General features: G+C 39.9%; 1 protein-coding gene across 1 annotated transcript in view; it reads left to right on the plus strand.

Annotated features, from left to right (window-relative positions):
- Nucleotides 1–25,244, plus strand: part of CPA6 (carboxypeptidase A6) — a 34,636-nt gene extending 9,392 nt beyond the window's left edge. The window contains exons 6-10 of the mRNA XM_018074849.2: nucleotides 13,441–13,551; nucleotides 13,801–13,891; nucleotides 18,426–18,628; nucleotides 23,699–23,783; nucleotides 25,041–25,244. Of these exons, the coding sequence (XP_017930338.1) occupies nucleotides 13,441–13,551; nucleotides 13,801–13,891; nucleotides 18,426–18,628; nucleotides 23,699–23,783; nucleotides 25,041–25,228 (678 nt within the window). The 3' untranslated portion in view covers nucleotides 25,229–25,244. The remainder of the gene's footprint in view (nucleotides 1–13,440; nucleotides 13,552–13,800; nucleotides 13,892–18,425; nucleotides 18,629–23,698; nucleotides 23,784–25,040) is intronic.
- The last annotated feature ends 1,012 nt before the right edge of the window (nucleotides 25,245–26,256 follow it).

Genomic DNA, 26,256 nt, shown 5'->3' on the forward strand with positions numbered 1-26,256 from the left:
ATTTGCAGTCATAAAGTTCCTTCAGTTCAATAAACTTTGCACTTTTCCTATGAAAGATCTAACATATTACTAACAAGAAAAAGAACTAGCTCTATTATACTTCTTTTTTTATTATTTGTAGAATACTTAAGTGCTTGATAAACAAAGCCAATAGCGACAGCCAGACACAGCTAGGCACAGGGCAAAAATATGCCAGACACATATTGGCAGAGATATGAAGCAGGATTTCATTCCAAGACCTAAAAATGTAAAGATTGTGATTCTGATTATAGTCCAGGTAAATCAGTGCCCGTGTGCATTGCTTCAGATCAGATCAGCAGTATCTTTGCTTTAAGGACTTAGTTTAAGAAAGACATTTCTCTTTTGTGTAATTCCATAGGAATAGGAAGATAAAATCACAGAATCATTAAATAGAATCACAGAATTGTTTAGGTTTGAAAAGACCTATAAGATCATCAAGTCCAACTCAACCTAACACTGCAGAGTCCACCACTAAACTATCTTCCCAAGTGCCACATCTACACGTCTTTTAAATACCTCCAGAGGTGGCAAATTAACCACTTCCCTGGGCAGCCTGTTCCAATGTTTGACAACCCTTTCAGTGAAGAAACTTTTCCCAGTATCCAATCAAAACCTTCCCTGGCTGAACCTGAGGCCATTTCCTCTTGTCCTATCACTTGTTACTAGGGAGAAGAGGCCAACTCCCACATCCCAACCTCCTTTCAGGTGGTTGTAGAGAGCAATAAGGCCTCCCCAAGCCTTCTTTTCTCCAGACTGAACAACCCCAGCTCACTCAGGCACCAGCTCTGCCACCCTTTTCTGGAGGCGCTCCAGCCTTTCAACGTCCTTCTTGTAGTGAGGGCCCCAGAACTGAACACAGGATTTGAGGTGCAGCCTCGCTAGTGCCGAGTATAGGGGAACAATCACTGCCCTGATCCTGCTGGCTACCCTATTGCTGATACAGGCCAGGATGCCATTGGCCTTCTTGGCCACCTGGGCACACTGCTGGCTCATGTTCAGTTGGGTGTTGACCATCTCCAGGTTCTCTTCTCAGCAGGCATCGTTCCAGCCACTCTTCCCCAAGCCTGCATGGGGTTGTTATGACCCAAGTGCTGGATCTGGCACCTGGTCTTGTTGAACAGCTGGCCTCAACCTATCAAGAATTCATCCACCATGTTTCCATTATGGCAACTATCATAATTTTCCTACTGTGCAATGGCTTCCAGATCATCCTGTTTGTTGCCCATCCTGTGTGCATCATTGGTGTAGATGTACTTCAGCTGGGCTATTGATCCTGCCACTTTTTGCAGGGAAGAGGGAAGAAGCCCTAATTCCTACATAACCATTCTCAGGTACTTCTGTGCTTTTTAAAACATCATTAACTCTTGCATGTTTGCTGCCACATGGATCTCCATCCACTACCACCACTGAGATGGCAGACCAAAGAAACTCGCTAGAACACGGTCCCTCAAACATGGGTGTGGTGCCCCTAGGCTTATCTCTATTGAGCCTGGTTTTATCCCCTCTTCCCTTCAAATCTAGTTTAAACGTCTTTCATAGAGGTCTTTCATGAGACCCGCTAACTTCTGAGCAAAGATCCTTTTCTCCCTTTGATACAGGTGTACCCTGTATCACCAGAAGCCTGCTGTTGTTTAAACCAACACATGATCAAAAACCTCAGAATTCTGCCAGTGACACCAGTCTCAGAACCAGATATTTATCTGCTGGTTCTTCTTCATAGATGGATTTCATCCAAAAATATGGATTTCATATTACCTGAGTATCACACTATTCCAGTGTTTCTTTGATCCTATCCTATTGGACTTATTCCCTTTTACCTTTGATGTCTAGGATTTAGCCTTCATATACATCCATTTGCCATCTTCCAAATGAGTGGTGAAATCAAATGGAATTTGAACTTTGCTTTCCCAATTGTGGGGGGGGTGGGTTGTTGGGGTTTTTGGTTTTTGTTTTTTTTTTTTAATATCAGCACTTAATCTATTCTAATTTGAGATTCATTAGAGATGAATGATATATTTACAGGATTTTGCCTTTTCCCTTTAGCCAACAAACTTTTGTTCAATGTGGGATGTTAGCTGCACAATGGAGACTATCTTGCAATGTAATTCGCAGAACTCAAAGGTAGCTTAATAAAACCCCACAGGTGTGGTTTGAGTATTTTTGCATAGCTTTTTTTTTTTTTTGTGCACAAAATAAGGGATGCAGTTTTTTTTTTACAGGGTTCTTCCTATAAACACAATTTTCTCACTTTTTTTGCCACCCATATCACTGTGGAATTCTGCAACGTATTAATACCTCCTCTGATTTTGTGAGAGTAAACTTGTGCATCATCAACATGCTAATGTGTTAGCTGAGATGATCATTTAACCATATATGGCCTTCCCTCAGAAGTCAGAGCAGCCTACAGAGCAAGCACAGAAATAATGAGGCCACAGCAGTTTGGATGGGCCCATCACCATGGCCGCTGATTCATGGATAGGCTAAACCAGATCCAGGAGCCGATCTCCGTAGTTCGGCATGCAATGATGGTGTGTCTTCTTATTAGGTCTTCTGTCAGTGTAAAGATAAACTAACTTACAACTATTTCTGAGCATCTTTTCTACCCAGGAGAACAGGCTGCAGTAAGTAAGGAAGATATTTGGGACAGACAGGCAATGATGGGAAAGGCTGTTGCCCAAGTACCTCTTCCTTATCAAGGTTTTCCCATAAAGCACTACAATGTTGCAGCAAGGTAAAAGTCACAAGGTTTCTCCGTGGAGATTATGGCAGAATATAGGCTCTGACTGTGTATATAAAAACCTTCTGGTTAGTATCTGAGATCTTCAGAGAGTAGCTTACTAGTAAGGTTGCTTCACTAACTATGTAAAATCACTTTCCTATAAAAAAAAGTCTCTGCACAGTCCCTCAAGACTACAAGAATGTACCACCTTTGTCTCCCCATCCCTTCTTAGAGCAATATTTCATCCAGCATTAAAGCAAAAAGCATCAGGAAAAGAATATATTATGCTCACAGTCTCCATCATTATATTAAAAATTACTGGGAGAGATGTTTAGATCGCTTGGTTTAGGATATTGCTTTTCTCATTATATGAATTAGACATTTTTAATAAGAACTCTGGCAAAACTGAAGGTCTCACTGTACTTCAAACTCTGCAATTCTCTTTTACTGGCAAACTCCTCCCTTAAACACCTCTGCAGCCCAGCAGCTCACTTTTCCATCCTCCCTGGCACTTACGGGCAGTTCTGAGAAAGGGCAGTCAGCTTGGAGACAGATTTTTCCTGGCATGTTTGTTGACTCTAAGGAATAGCACCACAAGCCTCTTGATTTAAGGCAAGGAAAAGGAAATGTTGGATATACATGATGTTGGCTTCTTTTCTAGCAGGAACAGCATATGTGCATTCCTTTGCTACACAGGCAGTCTGAAATGTTTTATTGAGCTTTCACTTCACCCTGTGATCTCTGTCATTTGGTTTTATTGAAATATATCCATGTTCCTGTATACAACTAGGCTTTTCAAGTGATTTAGCTTAGAAAAAAAAAGTCAAACCTATGCATGAATGTCACTTAACATTCAAGCTCAAGACTGGGTGCTACAAACTTGACCAGATACTCCTACTCAGCTTGGGAACCCTCGGTTATCATGCCTACACCTCTGGCAGCTTCTGAGTGTCAGTGGATTTGCTGCAAACAATGGGAGATACCACCTCCATAGGGTGGAAGTGCCATTGAGCAGCTGCTAGTGTGGCTTGCCAGGGTATGGGCAGTGGCTTCCCACTTTCTACAAAGCATCTGGGGTTGTTTAGCTGAGAAGGACCTGGATCCCACCCATTTATAAACGCAAAACAGACTAAAGCAGATCAGATTTGGGAAGTGAGGATGTAAGGCTGGAGCATGGGAAGGCAGGAGGCTGCCTGCCACACAGGCTTGTTCTGTATGTGGGCAAATACAATAGTCAGAGAAAAAGAACAGATGAACTAGAGAGAAGTGGAGAAAGATACAGAAGTTAAAGATTTAAAAGGGAAAGAGAATGCACAGGAAAGAGTTTTGCATTATGTGATAATACAATTCAAAGTAAAAAACCACCTTACTCACATTTTGAAACAAACAAAAAGAAAGCAAAGACCATGGTTTGGGGAGTTGCGGTTTTTTGTTTTCTGTGTGTTGGGTTGGTTTTTTTTCTTATAATCTACCCCAGAATGAGCTTTAGCCTTGACTTTCTGATACATAGATCTGGTGTTAATAACAACATCACTGTTTGTTTCTGTAGAAGGCGCCCCTGAATGTCTGTAGTCTCTCAGCTAAAGATAATCAGATGTCCTATCAGGATTAGCAGTACTAGTGGCCTCTGACAAACCCTACCTCATGGTCATTGAATTTCAAATCAGTAAAGGGGAGAGCCTGCACACACAGGATCAGAGCTTTGGGTACCAGCCAATGAGCCACAGAGAAGTGTCTGCACCTGTATTGTAGTGAAATAGCACTCATGTTACAGTGCAATTCCACCCAATTTCAAGCCTTACCCATCTGGAAAGGGATGGAAAAAGGGCTCTGATAGTGGAAATATTAAGAGACCAGTGGTGGAGTAGGGAAGCATGATGAACTGTAAAAGGAAACAGAACTGATTACATGTGGGCTATTGTGAAGGGAGCCTGAAAAGATAAACGAAGACAGAACTTGTGTCCACAGCAAGATTTACCAAAAAAAAAAAAAAAAAAAAGAAAAAAGGTTTGTTAATCTAGAATTTTAAAAAAGCTAAATGGGATCTAATACATTAAAACACGTTAGTAAATATTACAAAAGATACTCCATTATGTGTAATTACTTTGTAGAAAGCAGTAGACTTTAGAAACAAAATTCAGACATAGCATGTGTCTAAAATAACCCTCATAGAAACAAAGACACAAAACCTACAGTCTTTTTGCAAAAATACAATTATTTGTACATATGCTAAGTAAGAACATTTAACTGCTATTCATTGGGTGTGCACTTAGGAGAGGAGAAGTAGAATCCAGATATCAAATTATCCAGACCTCAAATTTAGAATTTTACCATTTTTTTAAAAAATCTGAAATAAAGTTCACAGACTGCTATTCAAATTAACATCAAAACTAGATTCTGTTTCAGCTTTAGTGAAAGCAGATGAGGATTCCCATTACATCTGGTTTGACTTTCTTCCCTCTAATAAATGCTGCCATTTGATCCATTTCAATGATGTATAACCTTGAAATGTCTGTCATTCATACAACTTTTTCAGAAAATAACATGAAGAGATGGGACTTTGAGTTGCATTATTCTTTGTTTCTGATGCAGGAATTTGTGTTTGTGTTTCAAGATTAGGAAATCCAATAAATGTAATTAAAAACCTTCAAGAAGCAAACACTGCTTGTTCTCCTTGACAAAATATTCTAAGAATCCCATAACAACTGTAAGGGAAATGTCCATTAAGATCAAGTGCATCTCCCTAAGAAGTATCCTCATCAGGGCCTCAAATGAATGTGAAAATAGCCTCACTCTTTGGAAATGCAGTAACCTCCACCATCACCTTCTTTTCCCATCCTCAATAGGCATCCCAATTATTTGAGTTCCCAAATTATTTAAGACAATGTGTTTGGACTTCATCATGCAGCCATGGAGCAAACGTGTAACTGCAGACAAAGTTAAAGGCTGAGGGCAAATCTCAATTTTTAATTTTTTTTTTTTTCATGCTGACGTTGGTATTGGTTTCTTCCAAAACCAGGCCAGAATCCCGTCTTTTCACTCCATAATAATGAGGCAAGAGAGACACACAGTAAATCCAAGAAGCTAAATTGCAACATCTGCTCCCACTATTCTCAGATTGAGACTGATTTATGACTCACCTTGTGGGATGCATACTGCCAATTAACCAGCCTTTAGGCCTGTAGACCAGGCCCCAGAGACCAGTCTTTACCAGGAATTTTGCAGCATTCAAGACCTCAGATTCTTCCTCAAGAATGTTTATGAAGTGCTTGCCTGTAGACAGAATAGCTAAAGTAACAGCACATACACAGAGCCAAAAAAGGACAGCAGTGTGATCAGACACAGGTCCAAGCAGGAGACTCAGACAGTGTTAAAAAGGGTTGGCTCTTTTTCTGCGCTTTGCAGGCCATACGATCAGAAGGCAATAAAGCTATAAGTATTCCTACTTTAAGATCTGCTGAAAGCCCATGTAGCACTTATACTCATTCCACAAAATTCCACAGTCCATATTCTGATGGACAAAACATCTGCCATATGCTGCCTCAACAGTCAAGGCAACACTCGGTCATTCATTCCAGCGCTGAAGTCCAGGCCGTCAGGAAAACAGCTTCACATTCTGGATCATTTCTGGGTCTTGCTGAGCTCCATCAAAACTAGCAGTCCTTTAGGAGTCAGAAAATTTCTTTCCCCTTGCTATCCATAGCTACTAGCTTGAAATACTGGCTAATTATTAAATTCAGATACCAGTTTTTTCACCCACTTACGAAATAGACTGATCTTAGGGGTGTGTAAGATAGTTATGTGAAGCAACACGATGATGTTTGTTAAAGATTATACGCTTGACCTATCATTTGTCAACAGACTTAAGTCTTTTGAACAGGTACAGCCGAATTCTATGTTCCCACAATCCGGGATTTCAGACTAAGATTGGTTCAAAGGATGCACATTACCCCTATATTTAGTTATTCTTTGAGACAATGTATTTCACCCCCTGTGATAGGCTTTCCATCTGTTTTTTGTTTTTTTTGAGTTCGCCAAGCAGACGTTTAGAGGAAGGAAAGCAAGGACCCAACTGCGTCTCCATATAAGCCATATATTTATGCCAGTCCTCTTCCTGGGAACAGGTATGCCACTGTTCCTAACATATCTTTGATTGTTGGCCCTCAGAAATCTGAAGAGTTTTTGAAATAATTTGAAATATTCCAAAGTGAATAAGAGGTGTGCAAGATCAAAACAAAGACTGTACTTGTAGCTTTTTCTTTTCACTCTTTAGCTTGATATGTTCCTTCTTTCCAAGGTCTGTTCCCTTCAGCTAAAGCTCTTCAGATGATGTTGGCTTGACATGAAATTTTTGTTTCTCTTTAAATCTTCTTACTCTATGAAATCTTCCTATATGGGTTTTCCTCCTGATCATCAATTTTTAGTTTACCGTTGGTTTAGGAAGGTCAGAAGCTTCCAAGGGCTGCGTCTTGACCCCCTGCAGCATCCTTCACAGGTGCCAATGCTGATGGCACCACAAAAACTGGGCTTTTTTTCACCTTGAAGGACCAGTCAGCTGGTGACAATCTCTCCACAAATGCTCTGCAGGTCTTTCAGTAAATGCAATACAATCATTGATGCTTAATTTTCATTGTTTGCCAGATTCTAATCTCCCCAGCTGTCTTTTTTGCTGCCTAACCTCAGAAAAAAATTGACTTCTCTGAGTGCTCCCTATATATCCATTATGTGGAGGAAAAATCCATCTGTTTCATTCTGCAGTATCTATATTTGAAACACTCAGCCTTACTTGTCTTTAGCTAACTCATTCTTCTCTGTCAGGAGCTTCTGCCTGAAACACTATTTGTGTTTTCTCCATCAGAGAGATCACCACTTCCAGCCTCTTCAGTCAGCACTTCATTCATCAGCCTTTCAGCAGCAAGAGGCACTGGTACCAATGCAAAATTTGTTTTATCCTCATGATATTTTTTCATCCTCCAAATGCTGTTCCAAACATTTTAAGTTTACGTGCAGTAATCATACCTATGTGTAGTAGTTTCTGCTTCTACTTAACACATCCCCTCCATTCCACAGCTGTTTCAGTTCTGAATGTGTTCAGTTATTTTGGCAGCCATCCTATACACCACTTCACATATCTACAACTCTCTAGCACATCCTTGCTTCTGAAAACAGAGGTTACTAATGTGCACCACTTCTGAGGGGAAGGAAAAAAAAGTAGCAGTGAACATTATCAACAACAGTTTCCCAGACTGGGCCCTCAGTTGTGATGCTTTGGTTTTGAGGTTTTTTTGATGGATAAAATCTAAGCAAATGCCAGAAAGATAGAGTGCAGTACCATGCTATCACCACAACGAGGCATGTGATGCATTGTTTTAAAGGCAGCTGTGGCAAACTGTTTTTATACTGTGCGGGGGTTTTTTCCATGGTGGAACTTCCCAGGTTTTAGTCAACAAGAAGACAGTTTAGGAAAGGTGCTTTCCTTTGCTGTGACATCTTCGCGATGGCAAAAAAAAACAGTTAAAACTGTTTCCAGTTTTCCTTTTCCAGAAGGAAATAAGTACTGCATTATTTTTCTTGTGCACTTCCAACTACTCAGCTGCATCTTCCTGCCTACCCACAGTTTTAAGAAGGTAAAAAGTACATTCATTTTTCTTGCAGCTATTAATTTTTTCACAATGTGAGTACATCTTGATAAAATAAAAGTAACGCTGCAGCTGTGTTGTGCCTGTAGTAAGAATTCTTCAATGACGCTTGCGCAAATTCCTGTGTAAGTATCCATCACTAGGACATTCAGATTCTACCTCATAAAGGCTTTTAAGATGTTGAGTATGTTCTTCTTCAAGTCATGAAAAGAATTTGTGTTGTTGTTCCAACACATTACTTGCCCTAGGGAGGAAATTCTGCTCTATATTTTAGCAGTCCAGTCCTGTATCATGGTGCTGAGTAGGGCCTCAGTAAAACTACTGATATGCAGAAACAATACCGAGCATGAGAAAGGACTGTGAAAGAAAATTCCATGTGTTGGACAATTTGGTGGTTCCAGAAATGGAATTACAAGCAATAATTTGTATCTTAATTATTTGGACAATATTCTCAGGCACATGATGTTAATCCTGGGGACAGTCCTGTGCAGGGCTAAGGGCTGGACTCGATGGTCACTGTGAGTCCTTCCTTCTATTTAGTTGTGTCTCAACAATTTAGTTAAACTTTGTATTCAAGTGAATCCTCTTGGGTTGCCCTCAATATGTACTACCCTGGACCAACATAACTAGGATGTAAAATTTAGTAATTACATTTTTCAGAGGCATATATCTCGGCAGGTCTCCACCAAGTTGGTGGGCATCAGTTTCATACAATTGCTAGTAGATCAGAGCACTCACAGTGCTTCAGAATAACACTGGCCTTTCCTTTCTGTGCTAGGCAGCCCTTGACTTGTTTGGGACCGAAGAGATTTTTTAAGTTCTACTTCACAGAGTGGAACCAAGAAGTTATGTTTCCCATTTCTACTAAGATCTGTGTAGTTACGCAGCTTCTTCACCATAAGATCATGCCTTTGCTTGAGTGGTCCCAGCCTTGTACAAGCTTCCTGGAATGGCTGTTTTCTTCTCTAACATCACATCATAGTCCCTCCGCCTCTTCTCTACTTCAGCATTTTCTCCATTTACATCCATTTATGTTGGGATTATTCAGATCCTTCTTGTCAGACTCTTTTTATGGGCTCTCTCCTGATTATTGAAGAGCAGTTGCAGCACAGTCCTCTCTCACTTTTTTCTTGGTTTCTCCTGCTCCCAAAGAGGAAGGAAGGAAGATGCATCAGACACAGTTCAAGCTTCAGCCTTGAAGATTTGACCCTTTGTTTTAAACCATTTGTTTTCAGATACTCAGTTGTATCTTAGCCCTAATAACAGGCTTACCACTCTGCTTGTGATTTGAATGCTAAAGCAGGATACTAGCAGTAAAAGGGAAAAAGGAGATAAAAAGGTATACTGCTTCCAAGTACAAAGACAGAGCTAATTACTAGCTTGTCAATCTGATAAAGTGTCAATGAAGGTCTGAGTTGCAGATCATAGTGTCACCCTCCTAAAGTGTAAGATGTACAGATAATAGTAAAATATTGTATGTCACTGTCAAAAAGGATGGTTTAAGTAATATCTTAATAATGGCATGAAAGAGTTAATCCTGTTTTTTAAGAAGCAGTTTTATGTGATTTCTGGTACAACAGTAAAGAGAGTCAATTCCATATGCTAAAATAGTAACTGTTTAATTCAATGATTGTTTAATTCAAAACCAGAAACAGCAAGAGCTGATTGCTACCTTAAATTTAATAATAATTAATTTTGGGATAGCAAATTGTTATTAAGCTCAATTGCAATTTTAGAGTTTCTCTCAACCCTGTCTCCTTGCTTTGTCTTTCTCGGTCAATCCTCTTATTTTATAAAAAGCCTAGCTGCATCCTAAATCCATTTTACACCCTTGCCTTTTATTGCCTTGGCAGTTTATAATATAGCTCTTTTGTTTACTTCGTCCCCTAAATTAAATTTCCTATGGACCAGATCCTCAGCCAGCCTAAGCCGGTGTAGCTCTGTCAACAACCACCACTCAGCTGATCCAGATGAACGAGCCCCCTCCTATTAATCACCGGTCCTTTCCCCCATCCCCCAGGCAGATAGCTTGCACGGTATTGGCAGGGTTCCTGTATCATCTGTTCACTCACTAATAACACTATTCAGCATTTATTGGGCTGGTTTGGCTCTCTGCATGTTCAGCAGCAAAGCTGCTATTGATTGCGTGATGGGGAAGCAGTATCAAGCCATATTCTGAGAGCTCTGTGCAAACTACAACGCAGTTAATTCACTAATGGTTTATATTTGCCTCGCTTGTGTCACACATGGAGAAAAGGTTTCAACACCGCCAGAGGGGGGTGGGGGAGGTAGTTCACATGATCGTTGTTGGGAGGATTTGGGAATCGTGCCACAAAAGGCAAGCTGTGGGCTTTGCTCCAGCAAGGATACACCTTGGTAACTCCAAGGCACATTGCCAGAGATTATATAGTCTGCGTTGCCTGATTACATACATAAATAAAATTGCCAGATAAAAGCAGTATGAAAGACAAAATGTTTTCAGCAGAAAGAGTGAATATGATCACATTTTACACCATCTACACTCTTGCTTTCCATGAAGAAGAAAGCTGCACTAGTTCTACTATATTTTTAATAAAATGCTACTCTAAAAGGGTAATCAAGTTATTAAGAAAACCCGTATATGCTTTAAAGAACAGCACTGAGTGATTGACATGTTTGGCTTTAAATCAACTTTAAGGCTTCAAATTTCAGTATTATTAGAGGAGACTATAATGCTTCCTAAAGTCTCTCCTGATATTTTGCCAATGACAGCAGGCATTAAAATAACACAGAGTAACTTTAAAAAAATGAAAGAGTGCTTGGCATTTTGCTGTCTATGTTTTGTTTAGGTTTCCAAATGGTAGTACTTTTATCTAGGAAGAAAAATATATTCTTCGCAGGATTTAAAACCTATATTAAAAAGTCTTAATTCAAGTATTTTCATTATGTCATTTTTTGCAAATTTGGAAGGGTTCTGAAAAACTTACAAAGCTCATCCATGCAATTTTAAGCAGTGTATTACCTTAAATTAATTAATTATCTGTAGTTATTTTAAGGAGATAATTTTAAAGTGTTTTAAAGTGTTTGGTCTTACACCACTGCAGTTTTAAACACAGTATATAACACTACAGCGTAGCAAAATGCATAATTACAGATGCAGCTGACAGTGAAAGAATGGCATACATAAGTACAGATACAAGCACATATGCCAATCTCATTATCAGGTAAATATCCAACAGGGGGACAAAACCTGAGCCTAATTTGCTAATACTGTCTAAAAAGAGAAAAGCATAAAAAAGTCAAGGAAATGGTATATGTAGACTCATTTTCTCCCCAGCTAAATTACTTCTTCCTGAAATAAGCACAATAAAAATGTTCATTTTCCTTGACTTATATTCTGGAGCATGGCTTGGTTCTGTCTCCACTCTAAGAACAGTTTTAGTGATTTCACATACATACTCACCTTACAGGCTTTTAATCCCATGTAGATTTACATGCAGGGCTAGACTATTTACCTAGTTAGATGTGTTCTCTGCCTGTGGTAACCCCTCTTTTGTCATCTCATGCCACCCTGCAATGCTCTACACCATGATGTTCTGCTAGCTGCTGCCTAAATCTCATTTCATTCTGTGCTGTGCCCCTTTGCCTGCTATTGCTCACCTTCCCCTCCTCTTGCCTGTCTGAAACAGTGTGGAGTAGCACTGAGTGACTTGGCTTTGCACAGGGATGACGCACTGCTTTGGATCTGCAAGTGAGGCTGAAGGACTTGCATGTGCAGAGCACTGCTGGGAGGGCAGAATGAGGCTAGGTGAGGAGAAAGCATCACACAACAGAGAGGTAGTTAATGAATCCCTTAGAAAAAGTATTTAGAAGTCTCACTAATCCCTTCAGTAAAGAAAAAAAATGTCAGACCTCTCCATGAGTAAATTCCAGACCCAGACACATCCAGTTGTATGGCTATTTCTTAACAGTGTTCCACTAAAAGCATCCCTCAGCTCCCATGGCAGCTTCAGTAATTCAAACAGCTGCATGGTTGGGAGCCCAAAAGTATTGAATTCCTGTACTTCACACTGTTCCCTGGCAGTTGTCAATTGAAAAGCATTTAGCTTAGTTTATTTCAGAGCAAAAATTTCCCTTTGCCCCCCAAACACATGCTACTCTTCGGATCCGAAGGGCCAGAAATACTGCAGAGCAGAAGGCTGTCATCACAGCACCAGGAGGAGAGGAGCCAGGCTCAGGCATCCCTCTGAACCCAGCATCAGTGTGAAACGCTTTCTGCCTGACACATGAAGCACTCGATTCCTCACCTTACAGAGTCAACACTTAAACTTTGAAGGATGCAAATTTGGTGCCCAGCTATGACAAGATACAGTATTTACTACAGCATGTGGAGTCCAAGCTTCCTGGAACTGGTAAAGGAGCATCTCTGGCACTAGCAAACAGAACTGCTGAGGAGCCTCTGATTTTTGATGTGTTTTTCTAAGATGCAGAGTGGAAAATAAAAATACCTTCCCTCCCTAGCCTTCCTCTACCAACCTTTATACTTAAGATTCTTCAAAATAGAGGGGTTTCTAAGTTAGAAAGGAGTAAGCTCCCTGTATTAATAATTGTGCATGTGTTATGAATACAACAAAAGCTTGTGTAATGGGAGCCTTAAATGCTTTAAGACCTTATCAAATTGTCACCTGGTGGAAACAACAAGACTCCATTGTCTTATGGGAGCTAAACTCATTTCCTCGAGTAAAAATCTATTCCACTGGCTTTCAGCTCCTATATCAAGAAATAGTTTGTATGCATTTGCTTCTCTGTAATATGAGTTGTATCTTCTTGACTACTGAAAGTAGCTGAGAAGCGGAGAGAATAGGGTCTTTTAAACACGTTTTTCATGTGTTCACATGCTGTCTGAATCACATTTGCAGGAAGACATCAGCCTTTCAAGCAGAGCTCAAAGGATGTCTGTGGTGCCATGAGATCAGATATCTGTACTGCTGAAGGCCTCATGACTGTCTTAGCCTGTCACAATACTTAATTGGAAAATTATTTTTATTATGGAAACTGTTTTCTTTGGCTTTTCTGCTTTAGGCTCTTCAGACATACCAGACTGATCCTGCTATGAGAAAGATGCTAACTCAGCTGTATTTCTATATCATGCCTGTATTTAATGTGGATGGATATCATTTTAGCTGGACAAATGTAAGTAATTTCAGTATTATTACTCAAAAAATTATTCAGACGGGAAAGATCGAATGGTTGTACGTCATTCAAAGGTGACTTTCTGTATAATCTGGTCCATCACTTTTTGCCTTGCAAAATGGAAGTAAATTACTTCAGTTAAAGTAGAATACTGTATGTGTTTACTAGGGTTGATTTGTTATGTGTACAAATAGATATTTGCCAAAATATAGTACTATTGCTATTTAAATACTTTGTAACTCCTGTCAGGATCGATTTTGGAGAAAAACAAGATCAAAGAACACAAGGTTTCACTGTCATGGTGTTGATGCTAATCGCAACTGGAAAGTGAAATGGTGTGGTAAGTACAGAGGTGCTTTGGTCCCCCAGTTCAGATTACTCCGTATTTAATTATCCAACAGAGGCAATCATCCAAGTAGGTTAGATCACATCTGTTATGAAGTGTTCTCTTTTCCACAGTTAAAGATGAAGGTACTTTCTCATAAAGCCACAAGCCAAGGCTCAAATATTCCTTTTATGTTCTAAAAAAATAAAAGTCCTGAACTTTGGAGAAACAGACCTTACAATAAGTAAAAAGTTTTCATGGAAATTGTTGCAAAAGTAAAAAAATCACACATACAGCTATTCTGTATTTTGGCAATCATATAAATAATTTGAAGCCCAGTATTGAGACTGGTCCATCACTTTTCAGGATTCACCTGACTACAGCTTTAGGAAACATTTCAAACTTCATTTTATTCAATTCTTCATTTCTCTGAAATTATTTTAGCTTTGGAAATGTCGAACTTGCTTTGTCAGCCTCAGTGTTAAGGACTTCATTATTAGTGATTTAATACAGAAAGAAGGTGTTTCTAAATGCATGGAGATACAATTTAAATCTCCCAGCACTTTTGTAAATACTTACATAAAAATTGGCCTCAATTTTGCATAGAGAATGCAGCAGTAATGAAATAACTAGCAAAAGAGCTGAAATGGGTCCATCGAAGAAATAGTATTTGATTAAATCTTACAGAAGACAGTGCAACTCACACAGGTGTAAGCAGCCCTACAAGTTCTGGTGTAAGAAAGTAGGAACACTTTGTTATGAAATATGGCAATTTATACCTGCTGACCTACTCTCCCATCTTGAGCAACTTCCTTCACTTCTCTGTGCAGCTCTTTTCTCCTCCAGCATTAATCCACCTTCCTTATTTATACTGCAAGCTTGTAAAGGCAAGAAATTGTGTTTGCATAATGCTAGTGCAAGGGCCCTCCCTTCAGCCCATCCCTCTTCCTCTGGAAGTCTCTAGATGTTTCCACAATACTCTGATTACTTGCAGTAGGAGTGAGCACCGTGCAGTCTGGCTTGCAATGACTGGATTCTTCAAGTAGAGCTTTGAGAATTGTAAGGATAAAAGTGAGTGTGAATAATCTGCCTGGGAACTTTACAAATGCAGTGAGTGTGAACAGAAGCATACTTTCAGTATGGCCCAGTGAAATATGCTTCCGAATTTTTTCAATTCTACTTGCTGTAAGGAGAGGACTGACACAGAAGTAGTTACAGAAAGCCTATGTTAGCTGAGTCCCAGGGCCTCTAACACAATCTTTAATGCAATTTTATGCTGCAAAAATAATGTAAAAATGAACCAATCCTGCATCACTGCTACCATCACTTATTCAAGTGCATAAGTCACAACTGCAGGTATTTTGGGAACATACATTTACTGTTCAGAAGATAGCCACTGGCGTAGTTGGAATGATCAGTTCTTTTATGAAGTCTTTGGACACATATTTTAGGTACCTATCAGTGCAACATTAATACTCAGTGCATTTTCTTTCTAGTCCTAATTAATCTTTCTTGGGTTCACATCTCTCTGCTCCTCCCTTTTCCTGCTCCCTAGCCACTGTATTAGAGCACATTTTTACTCAGTCCTAAAAATAATTGCTTAGTTTTCATTTAAAAAAACTATTTTTTCTAGCCTGAGTGAAACTGTCATAATACCCACATGCCTTGTGTGTTGTAATCCCCTACTTGTTGCATTTCTCCCCTGCACTGAACATGAAAGACAGGTCCTCGCCCGAGTTTAAAAAATAAAAATTCTTTCAAGGTTGCTCATCATGCACATGCTCTGCTTCCCTCTCTGGAACCCAAACTCTGTCTGATTCTCTGTTTTGATGGAGAATAAAGAGCTCTTTCATGAACTGGGCTGACTGGTGCTCAGAAGGTCCTGGACACTAAATGAGTCAGAGAAGAATCTGGATCATATCACACTTTGAGGCTTGCATAATCATGGTGTGTTTAACATTTAAAACTGCATGTGCTTGTAAAACCTTTTCATTCAGTTCAGTCGCACTGACAGGCTTGAACTTCACTGTGGGGCTTCCAGGCAGGTATGTTGTGGCAGAATCCAGCCCCAGCAAAGCCGCTGCAAGCTAGCAGCAGGGAGCTAGTCAGTACAGATATCACAGCATCCTCTCTGCTTTCCTCTTCCCTGCTAGTGTAGGACTTTGACGTAAACTTTGTGATATCACTTCTGTATTCTCTAGGGACCAAGAAAAAAGTCATATCACTGATTGTGCTAGATTTCACATTGCAGCACCCTTGTACCCAAAATAGCGCACAGAAATTGCGCACAGATCCATGTGAATACTGACAGCAAAAACCCTGGGAATGCTCCTTGCAATACGTACATATGTGCAACAACCAGCACAATGGTTTAATGATAATGAAATAAATATCAACTTTAAAACAAATAATGAGGTACTTAGAACTAAATTGTGTCATAGGGCAAATCCAGTTAAAGGGGTTGCATCCAAATCCCTGTGGGAGCAGCAATGGGAGTTAAAATTTCCAGAGCATCCCAATTTCCCGTGCACCACAGTGCTCACTGAAAACAGTACCCCATACTGGCAGAAGTGGCTGCAAGGAAGTTTGAGAATCATGCTCCAGCTCATCCATCCTCTCAGTCTTCTTTCTGTATCAAAGCATTGGTTTTATCAGTCTCAGCACACATTTCCTTTGTTCGCTTGATCTCATGATGGATGTTGAAGGATACCTACTCCCCTGGTATGCTATCAGGTACAAAAATAAGGCAGCACGGTAACATTTTACACAATTCCATTTGCTTCTCATGATTGTAACTCAGAAATTTCACAGGATTTGCTACATACTGTATCAATTTTTTTCCTTCTTGAGTTACTTTGAAAGAACTTTCAGTATGAAAACTGAGTATATCCTTACATTATCCAAGGCCACCATTGAAACCCTCTTTCTTTACTACAGCCAGCTTCTCTTAAGGTAAAGCATTAACTACAGCTGGGATTTCAAATAGCTTACAGTAATGGGCTGGAAAGTTTAGAAAGTTTTTTTCTTCACTGAAAGTCACTAAACTGAGTCATATTTTTCCATTGGGTCATTTTACCCTTAGCTTGTAGGATTCCACTGTTTATTAACAGTGATATTCATTTCCATGATTTGGTATACACTGTTACAGGAGATGAAGTATCCATAAAAAAAAGCAAAGGCTCTGGAGGGTCTGTTAAATAGCTCTCCTTTAGCTATATTATCTGACAAGACATTGAGGCAGAGTGCTCTTGAGATTTGGATGACTTGGTGGCCATCTGTTCTACATGGAAGATACCATCTGCCCTCTATATAACCCTTCCATATCCACTGCAATCCAAGCACTAATACCTTTTGAAATCCCCACCTGTGGCCACTGAATGGTAGCCTCAATTTTCATCTTAAAATGAAACTGCAGCAGGAAATTCTTCCACTTTTTAATTTTGGCATTATGTTGATTGCATAACCCTGGTTTAGTTGATATCTTTATGTCTTCTCACACACTGCTCTTTTCTTATTAATTGAAGATGGCAGTACTTACTGTACAAATAAAACATTGCTTTTGTAAGTCTCTAATGGCATCAGGAAGTTCTCAAACAAATTATTATTATTCTGCAGGTCAGTGTAAAACATGGTATTTTGAAATCACAGCAGACAGGAGAGGAGTGGATTTGCATAAATATTGTTCTTTCAGGCCCAAGCCCTAAGCTGTAAATGAGATGATGGCTTAGATACAGAATTGCTAAATGATAAAGGAGCCACCACCACATCCCCTTTTCTAAGTTTCATCTTTCAGTACCTCACAGGATATTAGAAGTAGGCTACTCTTGTGCAGCTTGCTGCCACCTGAGCAGGCTGATGTAGTGAAAGATATCCTCAAAACTGAACTCCTGCCCCAGACTTGAAGGAAATTCAGGCCCTGTACAAACTGAGATGATTTCTATTTTAACTAACTGAGTGATCATCTCATGTGGCTTGTCATTTTTTTCCCCACAAGGTTTGCAAGGGTGAAAATAGTCTAGTCAGGAACTATTCTCATGTTTTAAACCAGTCTCTAAGGTAACGCCTGTTGAGGTTATGTACCTACGATTGTAACCACCGCTGTAGTAACCAGTACATTAAAATGCTCTTAAAGGCTAGATTTGTCTTGGTAGTGATTAATAAAGAGGTATAGCTCTCTGATTTCAAACAGACCAACTGAGACCTATCAATAGTTTTAATAAGGGAATGCTGTCTAAAAAGTGCTACTGATACAGAAAGCCAGGGAAGAAAGGACAATGAAGTCAGGCTCTCCTTTTTCTGTTGGGTTTGAAATATATCCTCTTGGGAGAACTGCCCGTAGTTGGCCAATTGGAAACTCGTTGTGTCTACTAGATGAACAAGCAGATTGCTGTACTGAGGTCCCACTGACTCAAGCTCATCAGTCACAAGAAAGCAATGTGTTTATTGCTTTTCATGCTTTTTGATGGGGGCCAAAAAAGGTTGAGCCAGAAGCTGACCCTTGGAAATTCTCTGTGATCGTTCACCATCAACTTTCTCTTTCAATCTCCAGATGAAGGTGCTTCATTTCACCCATGTGATGACACGTACTGTGGTCCCTTTCCTGAGTCTGAGCCTGAAGTAAAGGCTGTTGCTCATTTCCTTCGCAGACATCGGAAACAAATAAAAGCCTACTTGTCCTTCCATGCATATGCACAGATGCTGCTGTACCCTTACTCTTACAAGTATGAAACTATTCCAAACTTCAGCTGTGTGGTAAGTACATTAAAACTTGGGAGAATATGCTCCCTTATATAATATTTGTTGTATGTTTTGTTTTGAGAGGAGACTTGTTTCTTCAATACTTTGCATATATTTAACATTGAGAAGTATTTATTCTGGATTTGCCTGCAATCGCATTTCTGGTTATATAACCTTCACTCACCATGAGTCCGTAGTAATTTGATTAAAATGGTATAGTGCTTTCCATCCATCAGTCCCTTTAAATTACTTTATAGGATAAATCCCTAGGTTTTAATTATAATTATTATCATTTTATTTAATTAACTGTAATGGGAATTATGTAGTCAAGTCCTTGGGCATGTAGCTAAAATTCTGTCTCTTCATGCTCAGAACTTAAACACTAGGATCATACAGTAGATCATCTTCAATGTTATGAACAAAAAAAAAATTGAAATTGTTTACATTTATCAGTTCAAGGAGAAATCTTTTGATTTCACCAAAAGTAAAGCTTCAATTGCATTATGTATCATTCTGCTTAGACACAGTGCTTTTAACTGTTTAAGACAAGCAGTTAATTAACATCAGAGGCTTCTGTATATTAGAAGAATAAAGTGATAAGAATACGTTTTCTGATGGAAGCGTATTGATTTAGATACATACATTTCATTTATTTCATGCTCATCCAAATGCAGAACTGTTCCCTCTGCTTGCAGTCTGAGGTCTGTTTTAGCCATCCTCCTGTTCATAAAACCCTCCTTATGGCTTATTCTCTTAGGGAAATCTGGCTAAGCTTTGCTTTCTGTTTGCTCCTGCTCACAGACCCACACTGCATCAACCAGTTGCAATCCTCTTTCTGTCACACTCAGTCCCCAGTAAAATTACATTTTCCATGTATCTTCCATTTTTACCTTGAAAGCTGCAAGTTGCAGTGACTTTTAACTTGCTAGTTTCAGCTAGTTTTCTCCAAAGGAGCTTAACTGCACCTTAGATTTATCCTATGCAGAATAAATGATGCTGTCAGTCCCTGGAGCTTCACTGAAGTTTCAGTTGGCTGCTCTCTCAGGAGGCTGAGCAGCCAGCACTCCACAAGCTAAACTCTCCTTGTAGGTTTATTTCTGTCGAGACACTTAATTTCAGCAGCTACTAAACATTCTTCTGTCTGACATCATTCCTGTGGAACAGAGCAAGTTAGAAGTTAACTAAGCAGCCAAAGGAGCTAAAAATATGAGACTTGTGGGGACTGACCACCCAGCCCTGTATCGACTGTGAATAAAGTCATGAATCTTCTTTTTATTCTACCTTCTCCACCCTCTTTTGGGGAGTAACACTGAGAAAGGAGTTCCCCAAGTGAATTGATGACTATTACTTACCAAAAAGACATAGACTGACAATTTAAAACAACAGAATCTAATTCCTTTGAAGACAGCAGATGCAAGAATATTTTTTTCGGAGCAGACAAGAGAGAAGGTAGTAAAGACATGGTGTTAGGAAGAACCAGCATCTCCTCTGCAAGTATATAATTATTGGGTATCTTATGAAGATACCCAGAGCAATGTAAGGCAATAGCAGACACTATAGACAGGAAATTCATTGTAAGGAGAAGGAATGTCTAAAAGAGAACACACGCCAGTGTATCTGCAGTACAGTTTTTGTTGCTCAAGGGATGTTTCCATTCTGAGACAGGAAGTAACTGCCCTGTAGCACACACACACTCTATCTTTCCATCCGTAGCTTTTAGACTAAAGGATCCCAGGTTTTGATGTTTAATAGGTGTTCCTAAGGTTTGTGAGGCCTTGGATCAAGCTCCTCACTGGAGGGTGTGAAGCACAGACCTAAAGGAACGAAGAGAGACACTTGTTTTAAACAACAGCCCTGGACAAATGGAAGCCAAATCCCAATTCTAAATATTTTGCTAGTATTTGGACCTTGTACTTCTTTTTATTGAGGTGGGTCAAAAAGAACAAGGAGGTTGGAAAAAGAAACTGAAGTAATTTCCTGTAATTTATAAAGCTCGTTATGGGGATCACAGTGAAAATTAATGGAATATAGTTGCTTATTTATTTGTGTGTTTTAATATTTGCCTACAACCAAACTCTCCATCACCTGGTAGCTCCTAAATGAATAGTTTTTAATACTTGAAGTCTCTAAAACGGTGACTTAGGGTGAGGTTTCAAATTCTCCATTTCTCTTGGAAATTACACTGAGTTAGAAAGCAATGGATCTCTGTTTCCTGACGCTGATAGAACAAAGGTTGTTTGCCTACATGGACTGTGTACAGTGGAGAACTGTAGGACCCCACATGCATAGCAGATAAATAACATTTGGTGCTAGCAAGGGGACACAATTAATTCTGAGCAGTAGAAAGGATGTTTCTGCCTGGGCCGGATCATTTTAGTGAGCTGTCAGTTACCGTTTCGATTAAAGTGCTCAATTATTCAGAGCTGCTTTGAAACTGGAGAGCTGTGTACTGATCACAACATGCATATTCTGCTCTAATTTAGGCACAACTCTCTTATTAACATTCCCCTGAAATCTGTTCTTTTAAAATACTTAAAATAAAAGTAATCTTTCAGATTGAAAAAAAACAGCAGAAACATATATCTATCTCAAGACTTTTAAATTTCACCTGCTTTTCATCCCTTTTCTTCCTGTGTAGTCGTTTGCCTTAGTGTTTGCAGTGAACTTACATGGCATGACTGAGTTTGCATATGTCTTTGTAAAAATCTGGTAATTTTATGTGGCATTTTCTCCTTGAGAGTGTTCAAATACTGGTTGCCTGGATTTATTCAGGATCCAACCTGCACAGTATGATGTGGTAGAGAATTGTCCCTTTGGGCCCATAGCTCCAACAGTGGAAGCAAGCTGCACCCCTCAAGGCTAAGAGCTTCAAGTCGACAGTGCCCAGGGACACCTGCCTAAGTGGTGGACTTGGACTTGGACTTGGACTTGGGATGCTCCCGGCCTGACCTCCAGACAGTTGCTGCCTCTGCACAGAACCCAGTACCATTGTGATGATTTTAAACAGGCGTTGCCAAACTATTTCTTTGAAAGATTTCAACAGGACTTGCTTCTGTTATCTCATTGCTGTACAGTGTGTAAATTATGCCCAGGGTGCCTTCTTGTCTGTGGCTATGTTCTCCTTGCCACAGCATATTTACCGGGGCTTTGCTCTCCACCCCTCTCAGCTGTCTCAGCTGAGCCCTGCCTCCTGCTTCCTTGGCATCAGGCCTATTTTCAGGCCTATGTCAGCCTGACCACACCACAACCCTGGCATGGTTAAGCAGAGCTGCTTGCAAATTTTGGTTGAGCAACTGAGCCTGGTACTTGGGACTTCAGTGCAGGTATGAGACAACAGCCCCAGGCTGCATCTGGAGCTCCCCACTCCCTGGGGCCCTGCGCAGCCCCACGGCCACTGCCCCAACAGGTCCCAAACAGGTCCCAACAGGTCCCAACACCTCCAACCCCATCATGGGTCTTGCATATCACAACTCAGAAGTCAAGGCATCTGGAGGAAGAGTGCCAAGTGATAGCACTTACCCCTTCCACCACAGGACAGAGCCCCTTCCCACCTCCTCATCTTTGGTGTTACGGTGAGTCAGAGGTTACCCCTCACACCAGCTGGTGGCCACATCCCAGTCCAGCTGAGTTCCCAGAAGCATTGAGTTCAATGGTCCTTACCTCCATATACTGTCTCGTGGAGGTGGCAAGAGGCCAAGCTGAAAATGTCAGTCTCCAGCACCATCATCCCTCTGCTGAGAAACAAACAAACAAAAAATCTGGTTGTGCTTAACAAATTTTTATAATGGAGTAAAAAAGTGCTCTTCCATTTGCTAAGAGTGTAAAATAAACTCTCCAAAGCCCCATCTGCAGATCAGTAAGTGATTTATTTTTGTTTCTGGAATGACATTTTTAAAGCAGTTTTTCCTGGCTTCTCTACTCAGACAAAGACCCACAGCAGGAATACCTGCATGGGTCAGACCAAGGATTAAGTCAGAATCCCAACTCCTGAGAAAGGCAAACAAGTGGAAGGTTAAGGAAAACATAAACAGAAAGGCAAGTTTAGAGTAACATTTTCCCAGTGCATTCATCTAGAGCCTGATGAATAACAAGGTAAGGACTGAGTTCCTGAAGATTTGCATAAACACAGACTTGCAGCTCTTTAGTTCATGGAAGTAAAACAACTAAAATAACCATTATAGCTTTACCCAGTGATTCAAAGTCCAGCTGTTTCCAGCTCCTAAGATGATAATTTCCTGTTCTCTATAGGGAGATGGTTCTGTGTTTGCCCAGCCTTCACTGTACATTCTCCAGCATCCTTTTCTTTGGGATGATAATATTCATTTTTCTGTTGTGCATCCCTTCTCTATGTTTGGGTGCACTATCCTTGTGTGACCCTTAGAATTTGCTATAGGCCAGGCCGCCTGCACCCAGTTGCACAGGATGCTGTGAACCTCCTAAACAAACTGCATCCACACAGCTGTTGAAATGCAGGTGCTGATTTTCCCCATACAGTACTGAAATCACATTTGTGCATTAGTGCACAAATGCAAGACTGCATCATGCAGCCCAGCATGAGAAAGTTAGACCAGCAGTGAACATTCACCTGGAATTTGCCTCTTTCCTTCTTCCCACTCTGCTCACTGAACCACTGTGGAATGCCAACAAGACATCATTTCGCCTTCACAAGCCCAACAGTGACAAGGTTTAGTGGACTGGGAAGTGCAGCCACAGAAGACGCATGCATGGCTTTTAAACTGTATAAAAAAGAGATTATTTCATCTCATGGTTTCACATGTTGCCTAAATTCATCGTATCACTAAATCGATATATACAACTTAAATTTACAAGTATTTAATGTCTGGTCATTCACAGTGCAGTGAGCTTCTTTATGCCATGAAGATATCAAAACAGGATTCTCAGGGAACTGCTGTCAGTAAAAAAAAAAAAAAATTATCCTTTATAGTAATTTTAAGTTAGCTGCCACAGTCTTATTTAACACAGCATTGCACCAGAAGACAGTGATCCATTGACTCAGATTCCAATCCCATTACGCTATTTAATTTAAAGTCTAATTTATGTATTTGTTTTTCTCCTCCTTCCCAGGAATCAGCAGCCTATAATGCTGTTAACGCTCTTCAGTCAGCCTATGGTATAAGATACAGATACGGTCCTGCTTCTAGCACTTTGTGTAAGTTTTCCTCTGGCAGATTTTGTGACTTTGACCTTCCTATGGTAAGAAGGAGAATACCCTTATTATAACAAATAAAGCAAACACTGTTTAAAGTGAACTTTGACCCAGTTTTGGGTTGTGAGGAAGGCGGAAGACAAACTTTTGCAGCTGATTCAGTCAGTTGATTGCAGTAAGATTAACTCAACTGATGCAATAAAAGAGATTAAACTGCAATGCATATGAGAGGCAAAAGCCAGTAAATATTCATAACATATAAAACCATATTTTTGAAAAAAGAAAGATAAATTAAGGTCTTAGAAAGCATATCATTATCTGCAAATGCGCTACTAAATTGTAACAGCATTTGTCAGTCAAGCTCTCTGTTGACAGGTAAGAGAAAAAGAAGTTCAACAGGTTTCAACAAGACACTTTTTTTTTCTTTACTGAAACTATGAGGCCTGCATGCTGTGGATAATGATAACAGATACTGAAAAAGTGAAAAGCTTAAGATTTTTCACAAGCAACTTCCTGCATCTCCTCTGCTGTTGCTGTGTTTTGGCTACAGTTCCACTTATTGTGGGCCTCCATCTCACAGCATGATCATCTTGTTGTGCTCATTACAGTGCAGTCAGTCCTATGTTAAAGGAAAAGCAGTGTGAATTAATGCCAGAATTGCAGAGACTACAGCAGGCCACGTGAGAGATGGATCTTTATATAAATACGTGTCTTGGGTAATCAACTTAGGGAGACAATGAAAGCATAAGCAGCACACTTCCTCAGGAAGGTTTGTTAATATTAGACACCACCTATGCAAATGCTCTCATGCTGTGAGGAAATGGTGACAATATAAGACAAATGAAAATAATTTTAAAAGCACTTTAAAAAGGAGAAGTTAGATTACTTTATCAACTGTTCCTCTTCTCCCTGAAAAGGAATTGCACACAGAACTCCAGTTCAGCTGGGAGATCATTGTGGAAGGAAAGCTTTAGACTGCACTCAGATGAGGACGGGAACAGTCTTACACAAAACAGTCAGTTATAATATTTTTCTTATGAAAATCAAGGGTCTAATCCATATCATGCTGAGCACCTTTCACCAGGTGCTGGGTGCCCATGCCCTTCTCGAAAGGGTGTTCAGGATCAGAGCAAGCAACAGTTTGAGTTGCAAGTATATTCACTGAGTCCCGGAGACAAAATGCCACATGAACCTTCTGGTGCTTTCAACATGACCTGAATTTAACATTTTTTAAAATTTTCTCTGAATTTCCTCTTTCAGATGTGAGTTCTGGCAGCTCTATGGACTGGGCCTACAAAAATGGCATCCCCTACGCATTTGCATTTGAGCTGCGTGACACTGGCCATTTTGGATTTTTACTTCCTGAGACGTTGATCAAACCAACCTGCACAGAGACCATGCTTGCAGTTAAAAATATAACTCTTCACTTGCTGAAGAAATGTCATTGAGAGGGAGCTTGAAGTGAACATTTTATTCGCAGTGCTGATGCCTTTCAGTGCATTCAGTTGCCATTCTAAGCTTGGCCACTTCAAAATTCATGAAGCTAGTGGGAAACATGCTATTGTTTCTACCAGATTTACTTGGTGGGAAATGGAAAAAAATCATTTAATATCTGCTCTACAGAAGTCCATAAAGTTGACATACTAACTTAGCTACCAGCATGGTGTAAATAGTTTCTTCTTTTTGCAATAAAGCTTTAATTTTGCAATTTCAGTGGGGCAAGTCCTGGTCCACATAGAGATGCCTGAAATAAAGTTCCACTTCCAGGCAGGCCCTAGCCTTACTCCTTTCCCTAATAGGAAGACATCTCATAGTGGAATCTCTCGAATCAAGGGGTAAAGTTTACATTTATGTGAATGTACTCTGTGACCCAACACAGGCCTGTGTCCACAGCAGTAAATGCCATATAGTGGTAGCTGCAAGTGGCAATATGGCTCTCTTCTGCATGTATACATACATACATACATGTATGCACTTTTGTGATTTTTTTCATATTATGCAATAATTTGTCCCAGGGTTTCCTTTAACTGTTCAGAGAAACCTATTTTCAAATGTATATATTGGGACTCAAAATCAATATATCGTCTTTGAAAATGTAACTTTCCTAGCAATGTGTAAGAATTATAATGGAATATTATTGAGATATACAATACTCTGCTTTATGGAGAGACAAAGCAACTTGCCATGACTTGGAACTTGGAAGCTGGCAGTCAGCTGGTGCATACAGGCTCTACTGTAGTCAATGATTGCAGCAATTTCCACCAGCCAAGGATTTAGCCTTAAACTGTAATTAACTGATGATAACTGATGTTTTATTTATCAGTGTTCTTGCAGTAAGTTCTGCAGCTCCATGGCTATGTGGCTTTTCCTCTTGGAAGTTTTATATTTTTTTTTGCATGTTTTAAAGGAATTAATAAATTCTTAATAGATTTTTAAGTAAGCCAGAGATGAAGGCAGAAGCCTTACAGCTCAAATA

This window comes from Manacus vitellinus, unplaced genomic scaffold (genome assembly GCF_001715985.3).
Source record: "Manacus vitellinus isolate BGI_N305 unplaced genomic scaffold, ASM171598v3 scaffold_1_pilon, whole genome shotgun sequence".
NCBI classification, from domain to species: Eukaryota; Metazoa; Chordata; class Aves; order Passeriformes; family Pipridae; genus Manacus; species Manacus vitellinus.